This window comes from Gymnoscopelus braueri (assembly GCF_963280865.1).
Source record: "Gymnoscopelus braueri genome assembly, chromosome: 4".
Taxonomy (NCBI): Eukaryota; Metazoa; Chordata; class Actinopteri; order Myctophiformes; family Myctophidae; genus Gymnoscopelus; species Gymnoscopelus braueri.
Window position 1 is genome coordinate 20,384,641 of NC_137605.1, and position 20,702 is coordinate 20,405,342.

Consider the following 20,702-nt stretch of genomic DNA (forward strand, 5'->3'; position numbering starts at 1 on the left):
CCCATATGCCAGATAACACTTGCCATAGCCTGTAGGGAAAACAGCTTCACAAAAAATGACATTGTTGTTGTTGAGCGATTTGAAAACTATTCGGGAATTGAGTTCCTTTGCCTGCAGGCAGCGTGCACAAAGAAACGTGATAGTGATGCTCGTTGAATGGCAGCTGCAGTAAAGTGGGTGAGCGGCTGTCTGGTAAACAGAAGGTTGCTCCCCTCCCGTCCCCGCCTGCCCAGTGTGTTGAAGTGTCCTTGAGCAAGACACTTTACCCCCAACTGCTCCCCGGGCGCTGTATTAACGACCAAATGATTGTTATTGATTGACCTAGTCACTAGGATTTAGTGGTAGGCGAGATTATTTGCGGACAGATACGCACAAACATTTCAATATCTCTGCCTGACTTGCAAAAACAAATCTGACTCGTTAAATATATAATATAATTAGTGAGTTTAGGTCAGTGTGTTCCTATACCTCCCCCTGTTGGCTGATGATAGGGACTGCATACTGAAGTTTCACATCATGAAAAAGGCACTCCAGGAATATGTTGGCCACTCCTATTAGGTTGTGGTTCTCCTGCGCCTCGTAGAACGGGTCGACGTGCTTGTCGTTCATTTTGCTGAGCTGGAAAAACTGGGAGACAAACGTAAATAAATATCTAAATAAAAGAAGATGGCAACCTGTACATACAGTAGATGAGCTGTAAAAGGCTACATTTGTGGCATCTAGTAAATATAATGCAGGGAAGTGAAATGGCTTCAAAAGCATTTCTATCATGAATGAATAGTTCAGAAATTATGTACAACAATGTGTTCATCAATAATTGACCTTCTTGACCTTGACCCCTAAACTGCACCTATGTCAGATACTGAGTTAGAGATATAATGAAATGTCATGGCTTCTTATCCAATAGCGGTCAAGAGGTGCCCGCACATCCACAACTCGGCTATTTCAACGGGTCGGGAGGTAGATCAGAATAGATAACATTGTAGAGAAGGAGAGGGTCTGCACACTGTCTTAATGCTCCCAAAATATAGATTTATTCAGCGGTATAAAAACACCACGTTTCGGCCTCTGTGGCCTTCACCAGGTGTACTCAAGGCGTGTACTGTACACAGAGGTCGACATGTTGTGTTTTTATACCGCAGAATAAATAAATATTTCTGGGAGCATTAAGACGGTGTGCGGACCTTCTCCTTCTCTACTATGGCTTCTTATCCACTCTTCTCTTTCCGTCCCCTCTGCTCCTCATCTTTTCCGCAAAACTATGAATCATGTGATTTAAAAAATGTAACCAACAATGATCCAAATCAATAAACATCTTTCATCTCCTGCAACTAATTTCCTGGAAATACTATATGATTGCACCCTCCTCCCTCTCAGTTGCCTTGTCCACAAAATTGTTAAGTATGAGACAATCGAGTGATATCAGCATTATGCTGTACAAGACAGCATGTCTTTCTCACAGTCTGTCCCTGTGAGACGTCTCAGTGACTCTGCTCGCCTTCCAAAGCTCTTCTTCCCTTTCATTTCCACATATTTTCCCAATCCCTGCCCTTCCCTTTCACCCTGTCCTCCTTCATTCTCATAGATCCGATTGAGTTTCATTTGCAGTGCATTATATTGTATGCGAGAGTCTTGTAATGTTCTGTGACTATGTCATTCCAGTTTAGGCAGTGCTGTCTAATCTTGTCAAGGTGACCTGAATAAATTAAAGTAGGGTAAGTGATTATTATATATTTTTTTTAAAGATTAAAGTACTATATTCTGATAGTAATCATTGCTACAGAGCATTTGTTTGGTCACAGGGGTCTCTCCAGCTCTTTAGTAAACAGAATATAGTACATTTTCGGGTAGGTGACAACATTTAAACCAATCAGGAGAGAGCTCTGAAAATGCATTTTCTGTTTAATAAAGAGCTGGAGAGACATGGGAGACTCCTTTTACTGAACAAACACTCTATAGCAATGAGTACTATCAGAATATAGAGCTATTTAACACTTATTTGAAGAAAACCAAATCACTTACCCTACCTTTAAATAAACATTTTAACCCATTAAAACTGGGAAAGCATCTGTGTCATAATAGATTTTAGCGTTGGCTATTCAAAAATAGCAGATGTACAAGCTCACAGCGCGTCACTTTGTGCCGCGCTGCGAGCTTGTACATCTGCTATTTTTGAAAAAGTTTAGAAAAATCTTGAAAGTGTTTGAAAAATCTTGAATCATTTAGAATTTCTTTGACACAAATCTTCTCTTCTGGGGGTCCCTGGCAGACACCATTTTCAGATGGGCGTCAGCGGGCAAATATCAATTTTGGGGTCCTTGGCACGAAAATTTTTGAGAACCACTGATTTAGAAGGTCTCTGCTCTCTTTTGTCCGTCTTTCTTTTAACTGTCCTCCCCCTGTCCTCTCTCCATCATCTCCTCTTTTATTCAAATTATCTTTCTTTCTCTTCCTTCCTCTGTCGTCTCTCACTGCTTCCTCAGTTTCTCCTCGTTTCCTTTCCTCTCCCTCCTTCACGCCGACATGTCTCACCGTCTCCTCCGCGGTGCCCTCCTTCCAGTCCCTGTAGTGGTCTCTCATGTCCACCAGTTTGTTCTCCAGTTTGTCGATGGTCCACACCTGCGTCCCCTTCCCTTTCCTCCTCACCTGGATGGCCGGCTCGCTAACGATCGCTCCACGCTGCACAATCGCACAGTAACAACAATCAAATTCAACTTCGTCAGGCTTTCAAATGAGGCTTTCTTAATTGAAAACCTTTTAATGGGCAAACTAATTAAACCTAAAATAGGAGATAATAAAATTTGCATATGGACACAAAAACAAAAACATTACTACTACAAATGCTATTCTCTGATGCAATTCTCATCACATACATCCTCTTGTGTTGTAAAGTATCATGCTGTAATTTCCGACCAGTGACTCTCTAAGTAACACAGCATATCTGTATTACAAATGTATCTGTATGTCTGAACATTCCGCAAACAATTTCTAAAGTATTTTTTTTTTGGCATTTCTGATTTATTTATGATAGTGACAATAAGAGAGACAAGTATAAGAAAGAGAGAGGGGAAGATATGCAGCAAAGTTCCTTCGGTTAGATTTGAACCCGGGCCAGCTGTGGGATAGACTATTTAACCTATAGTCTATCCCACAGATAGACAATAGGTTGCTCTGCTTGTGCGGGACGCGGGACAGAGGGTCCAATTTATGTGGTATGTGATCTTACAAGGTTTGCCACTGGGGTGCCCTCTACAAAAAAATATTTAAGCCCCAATCAGTTGGTTGTAAAATAACTCTAACTTCTCGCAGTGGAGTTGGGGTACCCCCAGGGGTCCCCAACTGATAGTTAACTCTTTGACTGCGGACAACTCGATAACGCGTCAAGTGCTACTTTGTCCAGTTGGCCGTCGACGCGTTGGACGCGCGTTCATTGTTTAATCTCTGATCACGCTATTCTGCAATGTTTCACTCTAGGTTTCAGGTTCCACTTACTTCACCCACCACTGCATCCGGTTTTATGACGCAAATTCCGTTTCCGGTTTTCTTTTTTTTTCCACAGTCATTTTCGTCCAGAATAGGGAAACACACGGTTTTTCACACGGTATAAAAAACGAACGGAGACCTCCACTTCTATAATCTATGGTCTGGGTGACGAACAGTCATCGCCGTCGTGTATCACATCGTAATTTTCGCCGATCAGAGAATCTGAGACCACGTCACATCCGGTTTCACGTATTTGACTGTTTGACTGGGTGTGGGGGGGGGGGCGAGTGAGTCAGCGAGCTGATCAAGCTGGCTATTTGCTGCTCTCTAGTGGTGGAACCATCCTATGTGTTCAAAACCACAGCTAGTCAAACTATATGAAAATTAAATAACAAAATAACAAAACAAAAAAACACGAAAATCGCTGGCACTGGGGGAGTACTTTATGAAAATACTCTGGCAGTCAAGTTAAGAACCAAATGCACCCTTATATTACAGGCCTGTAACTCCAAGAGCCGTGCACATGGAACTCAGATATTGTACAAATGGAACGCTTATGGGTCCTTTTGTACACTTAAGACAAGAGCCTTATGGGGGTCCGTGGCCTAAGGAAGCATACCAAACTGGAGCTCCTTAACATGGAAAAGTTTGAGAGCCACTGATCTAAAACATAACTACCAGAGCATGGTTTGCGTGTGGTGACTGCGGGGCTGACCTTGCGGTTGGCGCTGAGGTTGGAGGCGGGGATCTGAAGGGTGACCTGGTAGTCGGTGAGTTTGGTCATCTCCTCTGCCAGGAAGTTGGCCTCTCGCACCAAGGTGTTGGCTTTGACCACCTGCTCCCTGAGCCAGGAGAGACTCTGACGAAACAGCTCATCCCTGACACACACGCACGCACACGCACACACACACACACACACACACACACACACACACACACACACACACAATGAATGACGATAGTTTTATCAGCAAAAGGGTTGTGCATACACACACACATACAGTACATCAAAATAACAAAGGGACCATTGAGTGTTAAAGCTTTTATCCTATCTATGTACTTTGTGTGGTTTAACTGCAGACTTGGTTAATCTCTGCTGGTGTCAAAGATAAACACTCCCTATTTTCCACCGCAGTCTGAAAACTCACCTCTTCAGACACCACCTCATCCCCTAGGACTCCTCTCCTTGTATCCCTTCTTGTCACATTTGTATAGACGAATCCACAGAACGCCATTCATAACTGCGGTGTCAAGCGGCTGCCGCTCTGCACAGCGACACCGCGGCTATGGCAGCGCAGTGCCAGCGCTCTTGAGGATTCGTCTATAGATGCTACTTTGCTACGTATGCAGATATATACTACTGTATGTCGGTTACATGTTTTTGTTATTTAGATTGTTTTTTTGTTAAGACTCTCATTTAGATAGCGTGAAGGAAGCAAAAGAAAATAAGTTTTACTCTTGTGTACATGTACACAAGATGTAACAATAAAGCACAACCTTGAACCCTTGAATGTTGTTTTAGATAGATGCTAGGTTTGATGTTTACCTGGTATCCTAGTTCCTTTGAAGCACTACATTGTTCTCTCTGCACTCTACTTATTATGTGACTATTTTCCTTGTTGTTTGTTGACTAGGGTTCATGCATATTCTGCTTATTCTGATTCGCACATGTAAGTCGCCATAGATAAGAGTGTCTTATCTGTTAAATGTGTAAATTGTAAATTGTAATAAACAGATAAATACACAATAAAATTGTTGAAGACAGATAAAGCTTAACCACTTAAACCCTACTTCATTAACCAGAGTCCCCCAGGGGTCTATATTAGTCCCACCCCCCCCTACACCATCTACAAGCTCACAGTGCATCACAGTCTGCTATTTTTGCAGAATGTTCACCTCAGAATGGGGATGCAAGGGTTCATGTGCTTAAGATAACTTCAGCATGTGTGTCCTTGAAACCTGCCTTTTTAGCTGCTCCATGGTTGTGAACACACTCGTTTATGGGCATGTGTGTGTGTGTGTGTGTGTGTGTGTGTGTGTGTGTGTGTGTGTGTGTGTGTGTGTGTGTGTGTGTGTGTGTGTGTGTGTGTGTGTGTGTGTGTGTGTGTGTGTGTGTGTGTGTGTGTGTGTGTGTGTGTGTGTGTGTGTGTGTGTGTGTGTCTGTCTGTGTCTGTGTCTTTAGTATGTGTGTGGTCCATGTGTGCCTTTGTGTGTCATTACATGTAACTCTATAAAAGTCCCCCCATGCGCTCATCAAGTCATCTGAGCAGCCATCAGGTGGGTGAAGCTGTAAAAGTTTCCTCTCCCCCAAGGACCAGAAAATCTTCTCTTTCCTTTCCACGTGCGTGCATGCGTGTGTGTGTGTGTGTGTGTGTGTGTGTGTGTGTGTGTGTGTGTGTGTGTGTGTGTGTGTGTGCGCGTGCACGTCTGTCTGTGTGTGAGTGTATGTGTGTGTGCGTATGGATGGATGGCTGACCTCTCTTCTGTCCACAGTCGTGGCTTGCCGTGGGGTGTGTGTGTGGGGAACGTGAGGCGCTCGCTGCTGCTGCGATGGTGCTGCTGCGATGGCGTCCTCTCAGGTGACAGCTGCTGACGGAGGGACTCCAGCTCTCGCTCGTACATCATCCTCTGCTCCTCCAGCGCTGTCCGTTTCTCCTCCAGGTACTGCTTCTCCAGAACCTGCACCACGTTCTGCATGGGGTCTGCATACGCAACAGGAAATGTGCATATTATTACCATCTCTTTAAATGACTGACAATGCATTCAAGAGAGATGCTACACCCACGGCACATGCGACGTACAAGCATAGGGCTGTGGCCTCGACCGTTCCTATTTTATACTTTGTCGTACAATGGTGTCTTGTGATGAAAACATTTCTGATCAGCAATTTTCTTGAATTATTGAAAATATTTTGCCTATCATGACATGCCCAAAATAGGGAGAGCAGGTATAAAGTGGTTAAAACATTTATCAAAATACATTTATAGCACAACAGCACACACCTGACTGAAACCAAAAACGGTCATTACAATACACATTCTGCTGGGTGAAGTTAATTATGTATCTGGAGCTCATACGCGCTCATACGCACGCACACACACACACACACACACACACACACACACACACACACACACACACACACACACACACACACACACACACACACACACACACACACACGACCATTTGTAAGTCTGCACAGAAATATCCTACAGGGTTTTCACTTACTTTAGGATACAGTAAGTTACATAATAAACACTATGCTGCTCTATGCTGTAGTGTTTACACGAGTCCACACCATCAGAGATCTTATCCAAACCAACTTGTAGATGAATCTAGGAGCCATATCAGGTCTCCAGCATGTGTGAATAAACAACTACTAAATCAACACAATAAACAGCAACAATAAAGCAACGCTTCATAACATTGCAAACTTTGCTGTGCACAACATTGTGGCTCATACACTGTCAGTAAATCACAAAGACCACAGCAGATTCACAGTCATCATACACACACACCACTCATTTTAGACACCAAATCAGATGGTGCAGAACGCCGCTAAACACCTGACAGTGCTCCTGGCTGTAATTATCCTGACTGTGAATAGGTGGTGAGTAACAGTGAGACTTAATGCTGCTACACACAGCAGCTGCAGAGCTGCAAGACATCCCAACAGCACAGGAGCTGCTCCTACTTGCTTAATTCATGCTTCATTGAGATCGGCTATTTTCGGCTTTAGGTGTCAAGAGATCGGTGAGGCACACAGCAGTAATGACACATCTTGACATGGAAAGGCACCTTACATTTTAGGTAGATGTTTTGTTTTTGTTTTAAACTGTATTTATACAGGGTATAGGTTCAGATAACACAAATGTTCTTTTTCCGCCCTGCTTCGCACACAGTTAAACACATTCACACGGTATCACACCCACAACAGTCTTATACTATGTAGAATTAAGAGACCAGCGAAGCGCGGCATGGGTCCGTAATTATCAGAAACTGAAACAGGTGCTCATTGGAGAGGGTTCAATTGTAGGCCAAAACATTTAAGTTCCTTCCCTTTGTAGTGGGCTGACATCCAAGTGAGAGAATCGGGTGAACGATTTCAGGTGAAGAATCCAAAGAACTCCGTTCAGTTGAGTTTAAAAAAACGTATTTTGTCATGGCTACTGGCAAAGTTAAAAACGCAGGTCACCTACAGTACAACAGTACAGCAGTGGAGCAGTTTGAGGGTTACGTGCCTTGCTAAATGACATGTCAGTGGTTGGTTGGTATGTGAGGTAGGGGTGAGCGATATTCCCCCGCCCCGATTGTTCCTGTTGGGGCGGGTGATTGAACCGACAACCTTCCGGTCACAAGCGCACACCTAATGGCCCCACATTATATTCTGTTTTTAATTTTCTTCACATGCAACACAAGTGGGGTTCAAACCCAGGAAGTCATGATTCATGACATTATTACGTGTGCTTACTAGCTGAGCCTTTCCAAATTGCCGTTATCCATTTATCAAACCATGCCTTGTCTTCCTGTTGAAAGTATGAAGAGGATGTCTCTGCACAAACACAGCTTGCAGGAGCTGCACAGCCCCAAATCCAGTGGTGGAAGAAGTACTCTGATCTTTTTATGTAAAAGTAGCAATACCACAATATAAAAATACTCTCTTACAAGTAAAAGGTCTGTATTAAAAATTTGACTTGAGTAAATAGTAAAAGTAAAAGTCCTCAAATTTGTATAAACTAGGGATTAATTGGTTAATGTATGTTCTATAAGTAAAGCTGTCAAATAACTGTATATAACTGGATTAAAAAGCACAATATGTGCCTCCGAGATGTAGTGAAGTATAGAGTAAAAACAAATTTGAAACACTCAAGTAAAAGTACCTCAAATTGCACCTCTTAAACCCCAGCATCCGAATAGTGGGGAAAGCTTTTGCAGGAAAATATCCGATCGACAAGCTTGTCGATCGGATATTTTCAGCGAAAGCTTTCCCCACAATATAGGAAAACAGACAAAAGACACTAGCATAGAGCCCTGAGGGACTCCGCTAAACCGTAATGGGGTTTCAGTCATAATTCCTAATTCAGGTTATACTTTACGCCACTGAACCTGAATCGTACCGTTGTTTCCCAGGGTCTTCATGATGACCTCCATCTGGGCGAACTCGTAGCTGTAGTCCTGCTCCGAGGAGGCCTCGCTGGCCGTCTCCACGTCCACGTCCACGAAGCTCTCTCTGGGAGAGGCTCTCTCCAGGTCCTTCAAACGGTCCCGCCGCTTGCGCTGCGGCAGGTTGATCCTGGTGGCCAAACAATAACAACACCGCGCCGGTCGGAATCATGTTTCCTTACAGGACATTGCACGTGTTAAAACCCATTAAAAACCAGGGAAAGCATCTGTGTCATGCAATTTTCTTTGCGAACCAAAAGTAACTCAAATCTTTGCTTCAGGGGGGATTCTACAAATGTCTTCTAAATCCTAACTTATGTTGCTATGGTATCAGTGGTTCTTAAACTTTTTCATGTCAAGGGCCCCCAAAATTATATGTGTTTGGCATCTCAAAATATTTTTTTTCAGGGACCCCCCCAGAAGCAAAGATCTGAGTTAGTCAAAAATAGCAGATCTACAAGCGCTATGAGCTTGTATATCTGCTATTCTAAAAAATGCAGATATTGTACATCTGCTATTTATTTTTTTCTTTGTATTATCTTGAAAGAGGGGGGGGCAAAAGTTTGAGAACCACTGGTTTAGAAGGCATTTGTAGAATCGGCCTCAGGTCTTAATGGGTTAAAGAGCAGACGAAGAAAGAAAACACAGAAGGACTTCACAGTGGATCAAAAGTGATATAAAAGAAGTCTTACCTAAAGAAGTGGTTGTTCCCCCACAGGATTCGGTCGCCGTGCCATAGATGGACCAGGGAGTCAATCATGGTTCCGTTTACACAGGTTCTGTGGAGAACAGCATGCGTTCATTCCTTTGCTACATGCTTATATATATATTTTTTTATGATTCAATGTTTATTCATTTTTTGCTTATATCTTATACTGTGTATCGTTGCTGTCGGGCAGAAACCTCTTTTATCTCCATATTTTAACTTTTGGTGTTTTTTTTCCCGTAAATCAAATCAAATACATTTTGCTATTTTTGAGTAACACTAACAGTTTTGGACATATGAGGTTTCCACCCGACAGAAACAATATCTTATGTCGTTGTTGCCAGGTGGAAACCTTGTATATCCAAAACCGTTACTTTTCAGGTCATCTCTACAGAAGCCAAACCGAGTTCCTGTTTCTCCTTTCCTTTTTTTTTTACCGAATGGGTTCCCAGATTGCTTTTCAGGAAATCAAGAAAAGAATTGGTTAAATACTTATAAACCCCATAACCACTTCAACCTGGCGTCCCTATTTGAGGCATGTCATTATAGATGAAAACCTTCAGAAATCAGACTTTTTCAAAATCGTTGAAGCATTGTGAGCTTCTAGATGGGCTATTTTCACTACTTCAGTGTGATTTCCATGAAAAAAAAAAACATAAAAAGAAATATGGAGATACAAGGTTTCTGCCCGACAGCAACGATATCAAAAGAACATCGGAACACGTGTCGTGAAATGTAATGATATTGAATTTCATAGCTGTGCCAAGAAAACTCCAAAGTAGGTACGTAGTACGTACGGGGAGGAAAGGGAGAATTAATCACTTGCAGTAGCAATAATGTCTTAATGAGCATGAGTCAGAGCTTTGATATCAAAGGACGGCGGATGCCTTCACCGTGAGGTCATGTGGAGGTGGGAGGGTGAGGTTAGTGGGGGCAGGTGGGTGGAGGTGGGGGGGTGAGGTTAACACATTCACTGCCAGGTACTATGCATCCGCTTTTTTTAGCTGCTGCCAGTTTTTTTTTAAATGTTCTAACCTTTTTAAGTAGTCACGGAATATTTATCTCCAGTATGATCGATCCCCTGATGGTTGCTAATCACGGAGGAAATCACTGTGCTTCCGTGAAAAAAAAAATGTCATCGTGACCTCCCGTTCTCTTGTTATACCCAGTTGAAAATAGCATGTTTCGCCAAAAATACATGTACCGAGATACAGGATTTTAAAGTACCGGTAATAATAAGCTAACCAGGAAGTGAATGGAGCAGTAAATCTTCGGATCACGTAATCTTGGGTTCTGGACCCCCCAAAAAGTTTTTTTTTTTTTTTTTTAATTCACGAATATAACCTTGATTGGCAGATAACGGTTGGATTTGCATTCACGGATATAACCGTGAATGGCAGGTAATGTGTTAATAGTGGGGGCAGGTGGGTGGAGGTGGGGGGGGTGAGGTTAGTGGGGGCAGGTGGGTGGAGGTGGGGGGTGAGGTTAATAGTGGGGGCAGGTGTGGGGGGGGTGAGGTTAGTGGGGGTAGGTGGGGGGGTGAGGTTAGTGGGGGTAGGTGGGGGGGTGAGGTTAGTGGGGGTAGGTGGGGGGGGGGTTAGTGGGGGTAGGTGGGGGGGTAGGTGGGGGGGTGAGGTTAGAGGGGGTAGGTGGGGGGGGGGGGGTGAGGTTAGTGGGGGTAGGTGGGGGGGTGAGGTTAGTGGGGGTAGGTGGGGGGGTGAGGTTAGAGGGGGTAGGTGGGGGGGGGAGGTGAGGTTAGTGGGGGTAGGTGGGGGGGGTGAGGTTAGAGGGGGTAGGTGGGGGGGGGGTGAGGTTAGAGGGGGTAGGTGGGGGGGGGGGGGGTGAGGTTAGTGGGGGTAGGTGGGGGGGGTGAGGTTAGAGGGGGTAGGTGGGGGGGGGGGTGAGGTTAGTAGGGGCAGGTGGGTGGAGCTGGGGGGGTGCTGGAGGAGGAGAACTCACCTGGCGTTCTCCATGGGCGTGAGGGTGACATCACCGTCTGGACACAGCTCTAGGCTGCAGTGCTCCGGCTGGATACCGATCCCACACAGCTGGATGTCCTGGGTGGTGTCGGCGCCCACGCGAGTGTGTTCCTTTTGTTGAGCAGAAGATAACAGAAGATAACATGACATGAAATGCGATTCATCCCCGTGAGGTGGAATCGGGTAGTTTCTGAACTTGTTGTTTTCATCAGCCCCTCACTGCTCCGTCTTCTCCTTATGTCATTTTCCTACTGTATCACCCGGCCTTCTCACTGTGTGTTCCTGCACAACAGACTAATCTATAGCTATAATGACAGAGTCTTAAGTCAATTACACTCAAACAGGGGGAATAAACAAGATTTGATGCAATTGCCAAAGTTCCCACATTATGATTCATTAGCGATAGCCTAACTGGCCTAAATTGTTATTTGTAGAGCCCGAGGCTGTCATTTACACAAAAGCAACAGCTGGTGGTGTTGGTGGTGGGTGGGTGGATGGTGGCGAGAGAGAGAGAGAGAGAGCGCAAGAGAGAGAGAGAAAGAGAGATGGGGGGGGCTTGTTTTGAGCTTGTGGATCTTTAAAGAGTCAGTAGGATACAACAGCAGCGACAACACAGAAATGTGTGTGGGGAGGAAAAATGAATGACCAGAGGGGGGGATATCAAAAGCAAAGGCATGGATCCGCCCCCCATTCCCCCCAGGAAATCAAACTCTGGGCCTACGTCAGTGTTGCTCGGGTGGAAACCTTGCATGTCAAAAAAAGTACATTTTCAGGAAATAGACAGAAAGAACCTGTGTTCCAATAAATCCAATGTAGTTATTATTTAGTCGCAAGCTCTTATTAATAATATTATATAAAACCCACAGACACACTTTCACTTTCAACATCTTCCCAAAATAGCGCATCACGACGCATCGCGAGCTTGTAGATCAGCTGTTACTTTTTTGCCTCCCCTCCCCTCCCATACAATAAAAAATTACGGAGATATGAGGTTTCCGCCCCAGCGACAGCGACGTTAATATGCCGAGCTGGGCTCAAGAGAGCCGGTGTCTCTCTAGTTACAGAGTGGGCAGCAGTTTAAACAAACAGCCGACTTCCAGAGGATGTCCGTCCTTGTAGCAGCAGCAACCACCCATTTCACATTACCATAGTCATTCCACACCGATATGCCATAGCGGGCCGGGCCAGGCCAGGCCCCGGCGCGCCTCAGACAAAGAGCCGTTGTTCTGCTGCGCCGCGGGGGCTGATGCTGTCTCGCCCCCCCCCACCCCTCCATCCACCCCCCCCTAATTCCTACAGGCTCTGATGGAGCTGTTGTCCCCATCAGCTGAGCCTTGGCTCTGCTCTCACACTGTTACAGGATACAGGAAGTGTCTGTGGAATGCTGCACCATCACATGTGTCATATTCCAGTGGTTCTCAACAGTGGGGGCAGCGGACCATCAGAAGTCCTTGAGGGGGTTTCCAGGGGGTTCCCCCCGGCTAAATTGACTGATGTGGCTTCAAAATCAGCTTGTTTAAATCTGTGTGTGTGTGTGTGTGTGTGTGTGTGTGTGTGTGTGTGTGTGTGTGTGTGTGTGTGTGTGTGTGTGTGTGTGTGTGTGTGTGTGAGAAGAATTTGCATTCCTAACCATTCGTGGTTTGCGATTCGTGACACTGGCTGCCTGGGTACAACAGTGCACTTATCAGTGTGTGACTATATATGTATAATGTTACAGAAGCTACAGTATCTCCAGAAGGCAAATCCTGCCAGTACAGCATCACAAGGTTCACAAGTATTTGTTCCTATGACTTCTACCAGTATCCTAGTTACAGGACTCCCTGTGAAGCTATGGTTTACGGGCAAGGTACACAGGAATTATGATTATCACCATTATTATTAAATGGTGCATTTATATGGTAAATGGTGCATTAATCCAAAGCGCTTTACAAGGTGCATTACATTCACCCATTCACACACATTCTCTCACCGACGGCAGAGGAAAGCATGCAAGGCACCATCCTGCTCATCAGGAGCAGTTATAAGGTTCAGTGTCTTGCTCAAGGACACTTCTGCACTAACCCAGGGGGTTAGTGTCGAGTGTCCGATTCCCAAGCGGTCGCTCTACACCCTGAGCCATTGCTACAACTACTATTAGCTTTAGTAGTAGTAATAATAGTAGTAGTAGTAGTAGGAGGACGAGGAGGAGGAGGAGGAGGAGGAGAGGTAGTTGTAGGAGGTGCATTAGTATTTCTCTAGTGCACGGGTCTTCAACGTTTTTCAGCCCAAGGACCCCCTAGCTGAGAGAGAGATGAAGCAGGGACCCCCACTACATATTGTATCAAATTGTGTTGCAGATTAGATTATAGATTTCATAGATAGTTTCATAGACTTGTTTGACAGCACTATCATGTTGTATAAATTAATGTTTTTTTACACATTAGCTTCTCTATTAATTCATGTTTTCAGACATTTAGCCTCAATACTAAACTTGACCATTGGCTCTGTACTTGGTTTGCTATTTTTTTTCCCCCTCTACACCAAACCTCTTAGCCTATTTTTGGCTAATGTTCCCCTCACTCCCCATCCTATCACACAAAGATTTGGAGGACCCCTATTAGTAACTCTGAGGACCCCCTTGGGGTCCCGGACCCCCTGCTGAAGACCCCTGCTCTAGTGTGTAGCAGCAGTACATTCATGTTCAAGCAGTATTACCTTCAGGTAGTAGACCAGCAGCTCATTGAGGGCGGGGTCGGCGTTCAGGTTGACCAGGAAGCACTTGTCCTCGCCCACTTTGATCCCAGACGTCTCCAACGAGATGCCCATGCTCTCCAGCTGCTTCTGACGCTCCTATATGCACACACAGAAGAACCCTCAGTTCTACAGCATAGGGTGCATTCTAAACCGGGACCCATAGCCCTTTTTTTCCTCCCTGGCCTTTAATGCTGCTTGACCTTGTATGTATACCCATGCTATGTATACCTTGATGCTGTATACTTTGATATGCTGTTTTTGTTTCATTTTTGTTGTGATCTGTTTAACCCATTGAGACCTGAATCCGATGTCTCCTAAATCTCAACAGTTTTCTGAAAAACGTATGTTCTATCAGTGGTGCTCAATCTTTTTCATGTCCAGGACCCCCAAAATGATATGTATTTGGCCGCGGACCCCCATCAAAATATTTTATTCCAGGGACCCCCAGAAGCAAAGATTTGAGTTAAAAATGTTCGCTTTAAAAATATATATATATTCAAAGATTTGCACACATTTTCAAGATTTTTCAAAAATAGCAGATCTACAAGCTCATAGCGCGGCACTCGGTGCCGCGCTATGAGCTTGTATATCTGCTATTTTTGAATAGCTCAAAGTGTAAAATAATGCTTTTTAGCTCAAATCTAAAAATGACACCAGGTCTCACAGAACACGATGAAATAGCGTCGCTACGTTCGGGACGGCAACTCCCTCGCTTTAGCTCGCTCGGTGGTCCCTCTCGTGGCTCCAGTTCGCTTGAGACCGCGCGCCTCCGACAACGTCCAAAAGGTAACAACGTCAATGGAGGGGCTTCGAGGCTCCTATGCACAGCTTTTCGGGTTTTCTAGTCGTCTATGTACGGAATGTCAATCCATGCTATTTCACTATTTTTTTCGCTATTGTTGTATGAGATTGGGTTGGTTGAACTTGTTTGCCTTCCTTTCATTATTTTCTTTTGCTTTTATTTGTTTTCTTCTGCTCTGTTTGCCTGCTTTTTTTTTTCTTTTTTTTTTTTTTCAGAACTTTGGCTCGACCTTGGTCGTTGAAAATGTGCCATATAAATAGACTTTGATTTGATTTAGATTTGAACCACTTATATCCGATTTCAAAAAGATTGAAAATAGCTGTTGCATACTTAACTCATTCAGTGCCTGACTTATTTCTGGCAGTTTGGCTCTGAGTGCCAGAGCGAAAAATACATTGTAAAAAAAAAGTGCTTAGGAAGCGAGATACAGCCTTTTTCAGTAAGATGTTAAAACAAGAAGTGAATGGAGCAGCAAATCTTCAAATCATGATATCTTGGGTTCTGAACTTAAAAAAAATAATATATATATATATATATATATATATATATATATATATATATTTATTTTTTTTATGACGCCGGCGACGTCATTGGCACCCTGGGCACCCGTGACGTCGGTGACGTCAATGGCACTGAATGAGTTAATACTTTGATTACATGAAAAGTATTACGAGCTTGTGCCTAAATAATAACTACATTGGATCCATTGGAACACCGACAGCGACGATATGGAATGTAGCTCTAAGTGCCTTTACAAACGGTACTAGAACAGACACGAATGTGAAGATAAGCCAATCTGCGTAACATTGAAATAATGATAAGAATCATCAAGCCTAGACGATATAAAACCAATGGTGCTCAATACAAAGGAAGCACTGGTAAATAAATGAAGTTGCAGAAGCTGCTTGACAGCTTTACAGCAACTTAAATATTCAACACAACGCCAGCATCGGCTGGAGAGGAAGCAAGGGAGACTAAAACAGATGTGCGTGGAAGCCATATGTAATTTCTTGATTCTAAACTGAACTAATGAACATATTAACCCATTCAAACCGGGAAAGCATCTGTGTCACAAACATTTTAACCACTTTAACCATATTTTATACTTTGGCTATTCAAAAATAGCAGATATACAAGCTTCGTGCCGCTCTAAGAGCTTGTAGATCTGCTATGTAGAAAAATCATGAAAATAAATAAATATATTATTTTTTTAATGTGAACAATTTTAACTCAAATATTTGCTTCTGGGGGTCCCTGGAACAAAACATTGAGGTCCGTGGCCAAATACCTATAATTTTGGGGGTCCTTGACATGAAAAGGTTTGAGCACCACTGATATACTGTAGCAACATAGGTTTGTCAGAAAACTGTCAGGATTTAGAAGACGTTAATGGGTTAAGAGTGTTTGTAATGAGTTTTGTACGTACTGTTGCGATCTCCTCCGTCTTCCTGAGTTTCTCCTCCCAGGTGACGGTCATCTCCTGGATGAGTTTCTCAGACTCATGCAGTTTCTCCTTCAACTCGGGGGCCTTCAAAGACTGTCACAAACAACAGGAAAGGACAGACAGCAGTAGATGAGTCACACACAAACATCAAACACATTGAAAAAGGACAGGGTCTAATAACGGAGTGGCCTCCTTCTCCAATCTTGAACACTCACACTAACTTAACATTATGTGAAGTCTGTGAACGAATATCAGTGCAGTGGAGGCCTGCCAACATCCGACTGTGAGAATCAAGGAGTTGTTTTTTGGGGGGGAAGCAATGTAAGAACCATCTTTATAATAACCATTCATTACCTAAAAGTGAATATTTCTGTATGATTGTATGCACTGACCACCCCCCACCCACCCCCCCCCCCACCTACTGTGGGGGGGGGGGTGTGTAATCCTCTGTCTGGGGATCCAGACAGAGGGGGGTGTGTAATCCTCTGTCTGGGGATCCTCCCCCAGAAACTTTTTTAACACAGTAGATGTAATTTCCTGTGTTTTGGGAGTTTGATACAAAATCAAGGAGAAATCAAAGAGAAATGACAATCAAGGAGTCCTCAAGGAGATGTGGTTGAAATCAAAGGAGACTCCTACAGAATCCTAGCCTGATTATCAGACTGAAGCTTCGTGCTCAGTGGAGTGGGCGGGGTCTATGGTCTGGAGCCAGGCTAGCAGAATCCAGGAGGGTTGGCAGCCCTGGTGCAATGTGCAGCAGCGAAGCTGCACTATACTTTTGCTTGTTGCTTGTCAGTGGTGGAAGTCTTGGTCTCATTTGGCCAAATGGAAATAACAATCTTAATACGTAAATAATTAACTAATAATTATTTTTTTAAAGTGCTTCACAAGAAAAATGTTGGTACAGTATGACTAAGAGAAGAAAACTAAAAGTTATTCTTTACATGAATCGATTTTTCATGCTCTTTGTATGTTTTTGATTGGAGGGACTGTTTCTAATTCAGTTTTACTACCCAGAATTTTGCTAGCTGGTCCTGGATTAAAGCCTCCTTCTCAAATCTGTCGGCTAATCACCAGCCCCATAACCACTAAAACTCTATATTGCCCCCCTTCTTTTTTTTTTTTCCTCTACACCAATCTCTTCACCAAATCTCTTGTGAGCTTGTAGATCTGCTATTTTCACCAAATGTTTGCCCCAGAATTAGGATGCTAGGGTTCATGTGGTTAAAGTATTTAGTGTTGCACAGTTTATTGTACCCTTGTGAGAACCACCATGCCAACGCTATTCATATACAGTACAGTAGTAAACGGCTGCATTTTTTTAATGATTTTATTTTTCTAGCTGTAGATTAATCTGGTAATGTGCCGAAAATCTGATCTGCAGATCAAGTTTCTGATCAACTGAGGAGACGACTAACCATTAGCAATACCCGTCCTCAAAGTTTTGATTTTTTTTGGCACTGTCACAGTACACAATCATAATATTTAGCAAATATATATAAAAAAATGTCTTGCAGATTTATAGATTAGAGTTTTCACTTTTACGCAGCATTTAGTGTAGAAAGACAGGAAACAGCACAGAGAAGGAAGGATATACAACACGGGTCTCCACCCAGAATCTAACTGAGGATGTTATTATGTTGTAGACACACCCTGTTTAACGCTGCCCTAAAGGTAGCTTACTAGCTTGTGATCTATTGTCTTTGTTCACCGTTCCCGAGTCCCTCCTCTCACCTCAGCCTGAGAGAGCTGCACCTTCAGCTTCTCCACCTCCTCCCGGAGCTCTCTGATGATGCGTGCGTTGGGGTCCTCGTTGACCACGGCGTGATTGACTATCCTCTTGGCTCTGTCTGCGTAGCGCAGCGTGGACAGGGTCTCCTCGTAGTTGTCCGCCGCTGGGCTTACTGTGGCTATCATGGCCGTCTTACTGTTACCACCCAGGTTGTCCTGAGAGGAAAAGCACATCATGAGGACGATCGGTTTTGGGAGTTTGATCGGGGTAAAATTGGGCAGTGGGTGGGATTACTGTACATTAATGTTGGAATTAATGTAATGTGTAATCCTTGCCACAGTATACTATATTGAAGTGTAAATGTATTTCAAATTGTCAGTTGTTAATGTTGGAAAACACCTCTACCACTGAATGACACGAGAAAACTCTACTTCTACTAGAGAAATATGAGAAAGATGTAGAAGATCACGCATCAAACCTTGAGTAACCAAGTGAGGACTGAATCTCTGTAAGGCACAAACTTCCCCTTCCCTCCTTTCCCGGCAGACTGGTCGGCCAGAGCAGAAATCACACAGCCCAGCGTGGTTAGAGACCTGAAGAGAAACACATTGATGCAATATGAGCACCATAGAGCTTTTTGATTGATTGATTGATTGATTGATTGAATACTTTATTAACAGTTTGCAAATAGTACAGTGGTACGATTTTACAATGATGCTAAAAGGATAACAAAGGATAACAAAAAGCCAAGAGGGCTTGTTTCCATTGTGGTCCTATGTATTCAATTCGTCGTGACATTTAAAGACACGCAAAATACGTTTCTGGTGCTTAGAAGCTTAGAAGACTTGTCTAGAACCAGTTGCAAAGTGCAGAGAGACAGGTGCTCTTTTATGGCGGCTTTGAAGGAGGCTAAGGAGTCACACTTTTTGTTGTTTGTTGGAAGGGCATTCCACATTTTGGTGGTATGACAGTAGAACTAATTTAACCCCATGTTTGTGCCAAATCTGGGTTGAACGAGATCAGTGAAGCTCCCTCTGGTGTTGTGCCTGTGTGTGTCTCTCACGTTATTGAAGTAGTTTGACAGGTACATGGGCACTGATCCCTTGAGTATCTTGAAGACCAGGCCCATTGAAAGTTGCTGTACACTGTCCTCTACCCTGAGCCTAGACCCTGTCCTCTACCCTGTCCTAGACGTGGTCAAACTTTTAGACCTGTAAGGGTCCATTTGGAACCCCCTCAAGGAACCCTGGGGGTCTCTGGTGTCTGGACCCCACTTTGACGACCACTGCATTAGTCAAATCAATAACATTTTACAAATCTGTAAAACTGTGTTAACTGCGTATAATCATGCAGAGACCAGCCTTTTCTAATGTTGATTTCACGATGGTTGCTTTTTATCTGTATGAGATATGGACCCCCTGTGTGTCTGGAATAAAGTTTGAATTGAATTGAATATTGACAAAATTAAAAGGTTATATCTAGAGTTTACAAGATGTGTATCACTGAAAAAACTAAGTCTTGGTCGACTAAGACCAAACTGACTGATTAATCCCTTGTGAAATGTGCACCTTAACATCAATATCCCCGTTAAGTTTGCACATATTAATTAGTATGAGGAATTAACGCCAAAAACAAGATTATTTGCGTTTTAAAGGATTTATAAGAAATATAAATTGTGAACTATGAATGAGTAAAAAAATATACAATTATGTAAATGGTCTCACCTGTTGATGTTGCTGCCTTCTTTAAGTCTCTCCCCCGCAGCACCGGTCTTGGACACACGTTCACTTCCAGCCAGGTCCACCAGGCTCAGCTTACTCACCTTCTCCCCAGAGTTCTAGTAACCAAGATTAAGACCCATCAGAGCAGCCAAGATGCATAAGGGTGGAACATAGATTATAAGCCCATCAAAACACAGAAGAATCTGATTATAAAACACAATCTGTATCAAAATTACAATTTTTCACCCAATTTAGTCATTGATGGCTTCTCTGATGTACATGAAGACACCAGCTACTTCTTTTCAGACATTGGCGCAAGTGCCATGACCCTGAACAACCAGTAGGAGTCGCTGGTGCAGCGACAAGAATATACTCCCGTGGCAGCTCCCCTGCTGTGAATGCTGCCAATCGTGTTGGTTGGAGCGGCCGGCCAAGCCTGGCGCACCGCTGCCACGGAATGGCTCTGCCGTGGTTGGGCGAGGGTTTGTTAATGATTGCTTTTTTAATTAATTGAGAAGCATGTTTTTTTCTAATAATCTTTTGAAAATGTTTATATCAACGAATCAACAACAAATTCAAATGGATTTTTATAATCGACTAAATCAATTAGTCTGATTAACCACTTAATCCCTATTTTCCACTTTGTCATATGACGGTGTCACGCAAAAATAACAAATCGATTATTTTTCATAATTGATTAGTTCACTTAACTGCACCCGAACTTACAACGTAATAATACAGTATACATGCTTCCTGGGTGAGCCACCAGGGTGCGCTGAGGTGAGTGATTATATAATCAATATTTGGCAGTGATAGATAGAGTGCAAGAGGGAGGGCTGACCCCAGACCGGAGGTCGAAGAGAGTTTGTGTGACGATGATGCTGAAGACGGCGTGAGACCGACTGCTCTCCTCATTCATGTTGGTGGCTGCAACCG

General features: G+C 43.6%; 2 protein-coding genes across 6 annotated transcripts in view; one reads left to right on the forward strand and one right to left on the reverse strand.

Annotated features, from left to right (window-relative positions):
• The window catches only part of plekhg6 (pleckstrin homology domain containing, family G (with RhoGef domain) member 6), a 343,569-nt gene that overhangs the window by 105,527 nt on the left and 217,340 nt on the right, over positions 1-20,702 (forward strand). The gene's annotated exons all lie outside the window — the stretch shown is intronic.
• The window catches only part of kif13a (kinesin family member 13A), a 90,789-nt gene that overhangs the window by 23,795 nt on the left and 46,292 nt on the right, over positions 1-20,702 (reverse strand). For all 5 annotated transcript variants that reach the window (XM_080427312.1, XM_080427311.1, XM_080427310.1 and 2 more), the window contains 13 exons: positions 20,608-20,702; positions 19,770-19,882; positions 18,524-18,638; positions 18,048-18,260; positions 16,296-16,406; positions 14,029-14,163; positions 11,315-11,445; positions 9,342-9,428; positions 8,604-8,779; positions 5,960-6,185; positions 4,199-4,361; positions 2,533-2,679; positions 469-627 (listed from right to left, as the gene is read on the reverse strand). The exon at positions 20,608-20,702 is cut by the window's right edge and continues 40 nt beyond it. In XM_080427312.1, the coding sequence (XP_080283438.1) occupies positions 469-627; positions 2,533-2,679; positions 4,199-4,361; positions 5,960-6,185; positions 8,604-8,779; positions 9,342-9,428; positions 11,315-11,445; positions 14,029-14,163; positions 16,296-16,406; positions 18,048-18,260; positions 18,524-18,638; positions 19,770-19,882; positions 20,608-20,702 (1,871 nt within the window). The remainder of the gene's footprint in view (positions 1-468; positions 628-2,532; positions 2,680-4,198; positions 4,362-5,959; positions 6,186-8,603; positions 8,780-9,341; positions 9,429-11,314; positions 11,446-14,028; positions 14,164-16,295; positions 16,407-18,047; positions 18,261-18,523; positions 18,639-19,769; positions 19,883-20,607) is intronic.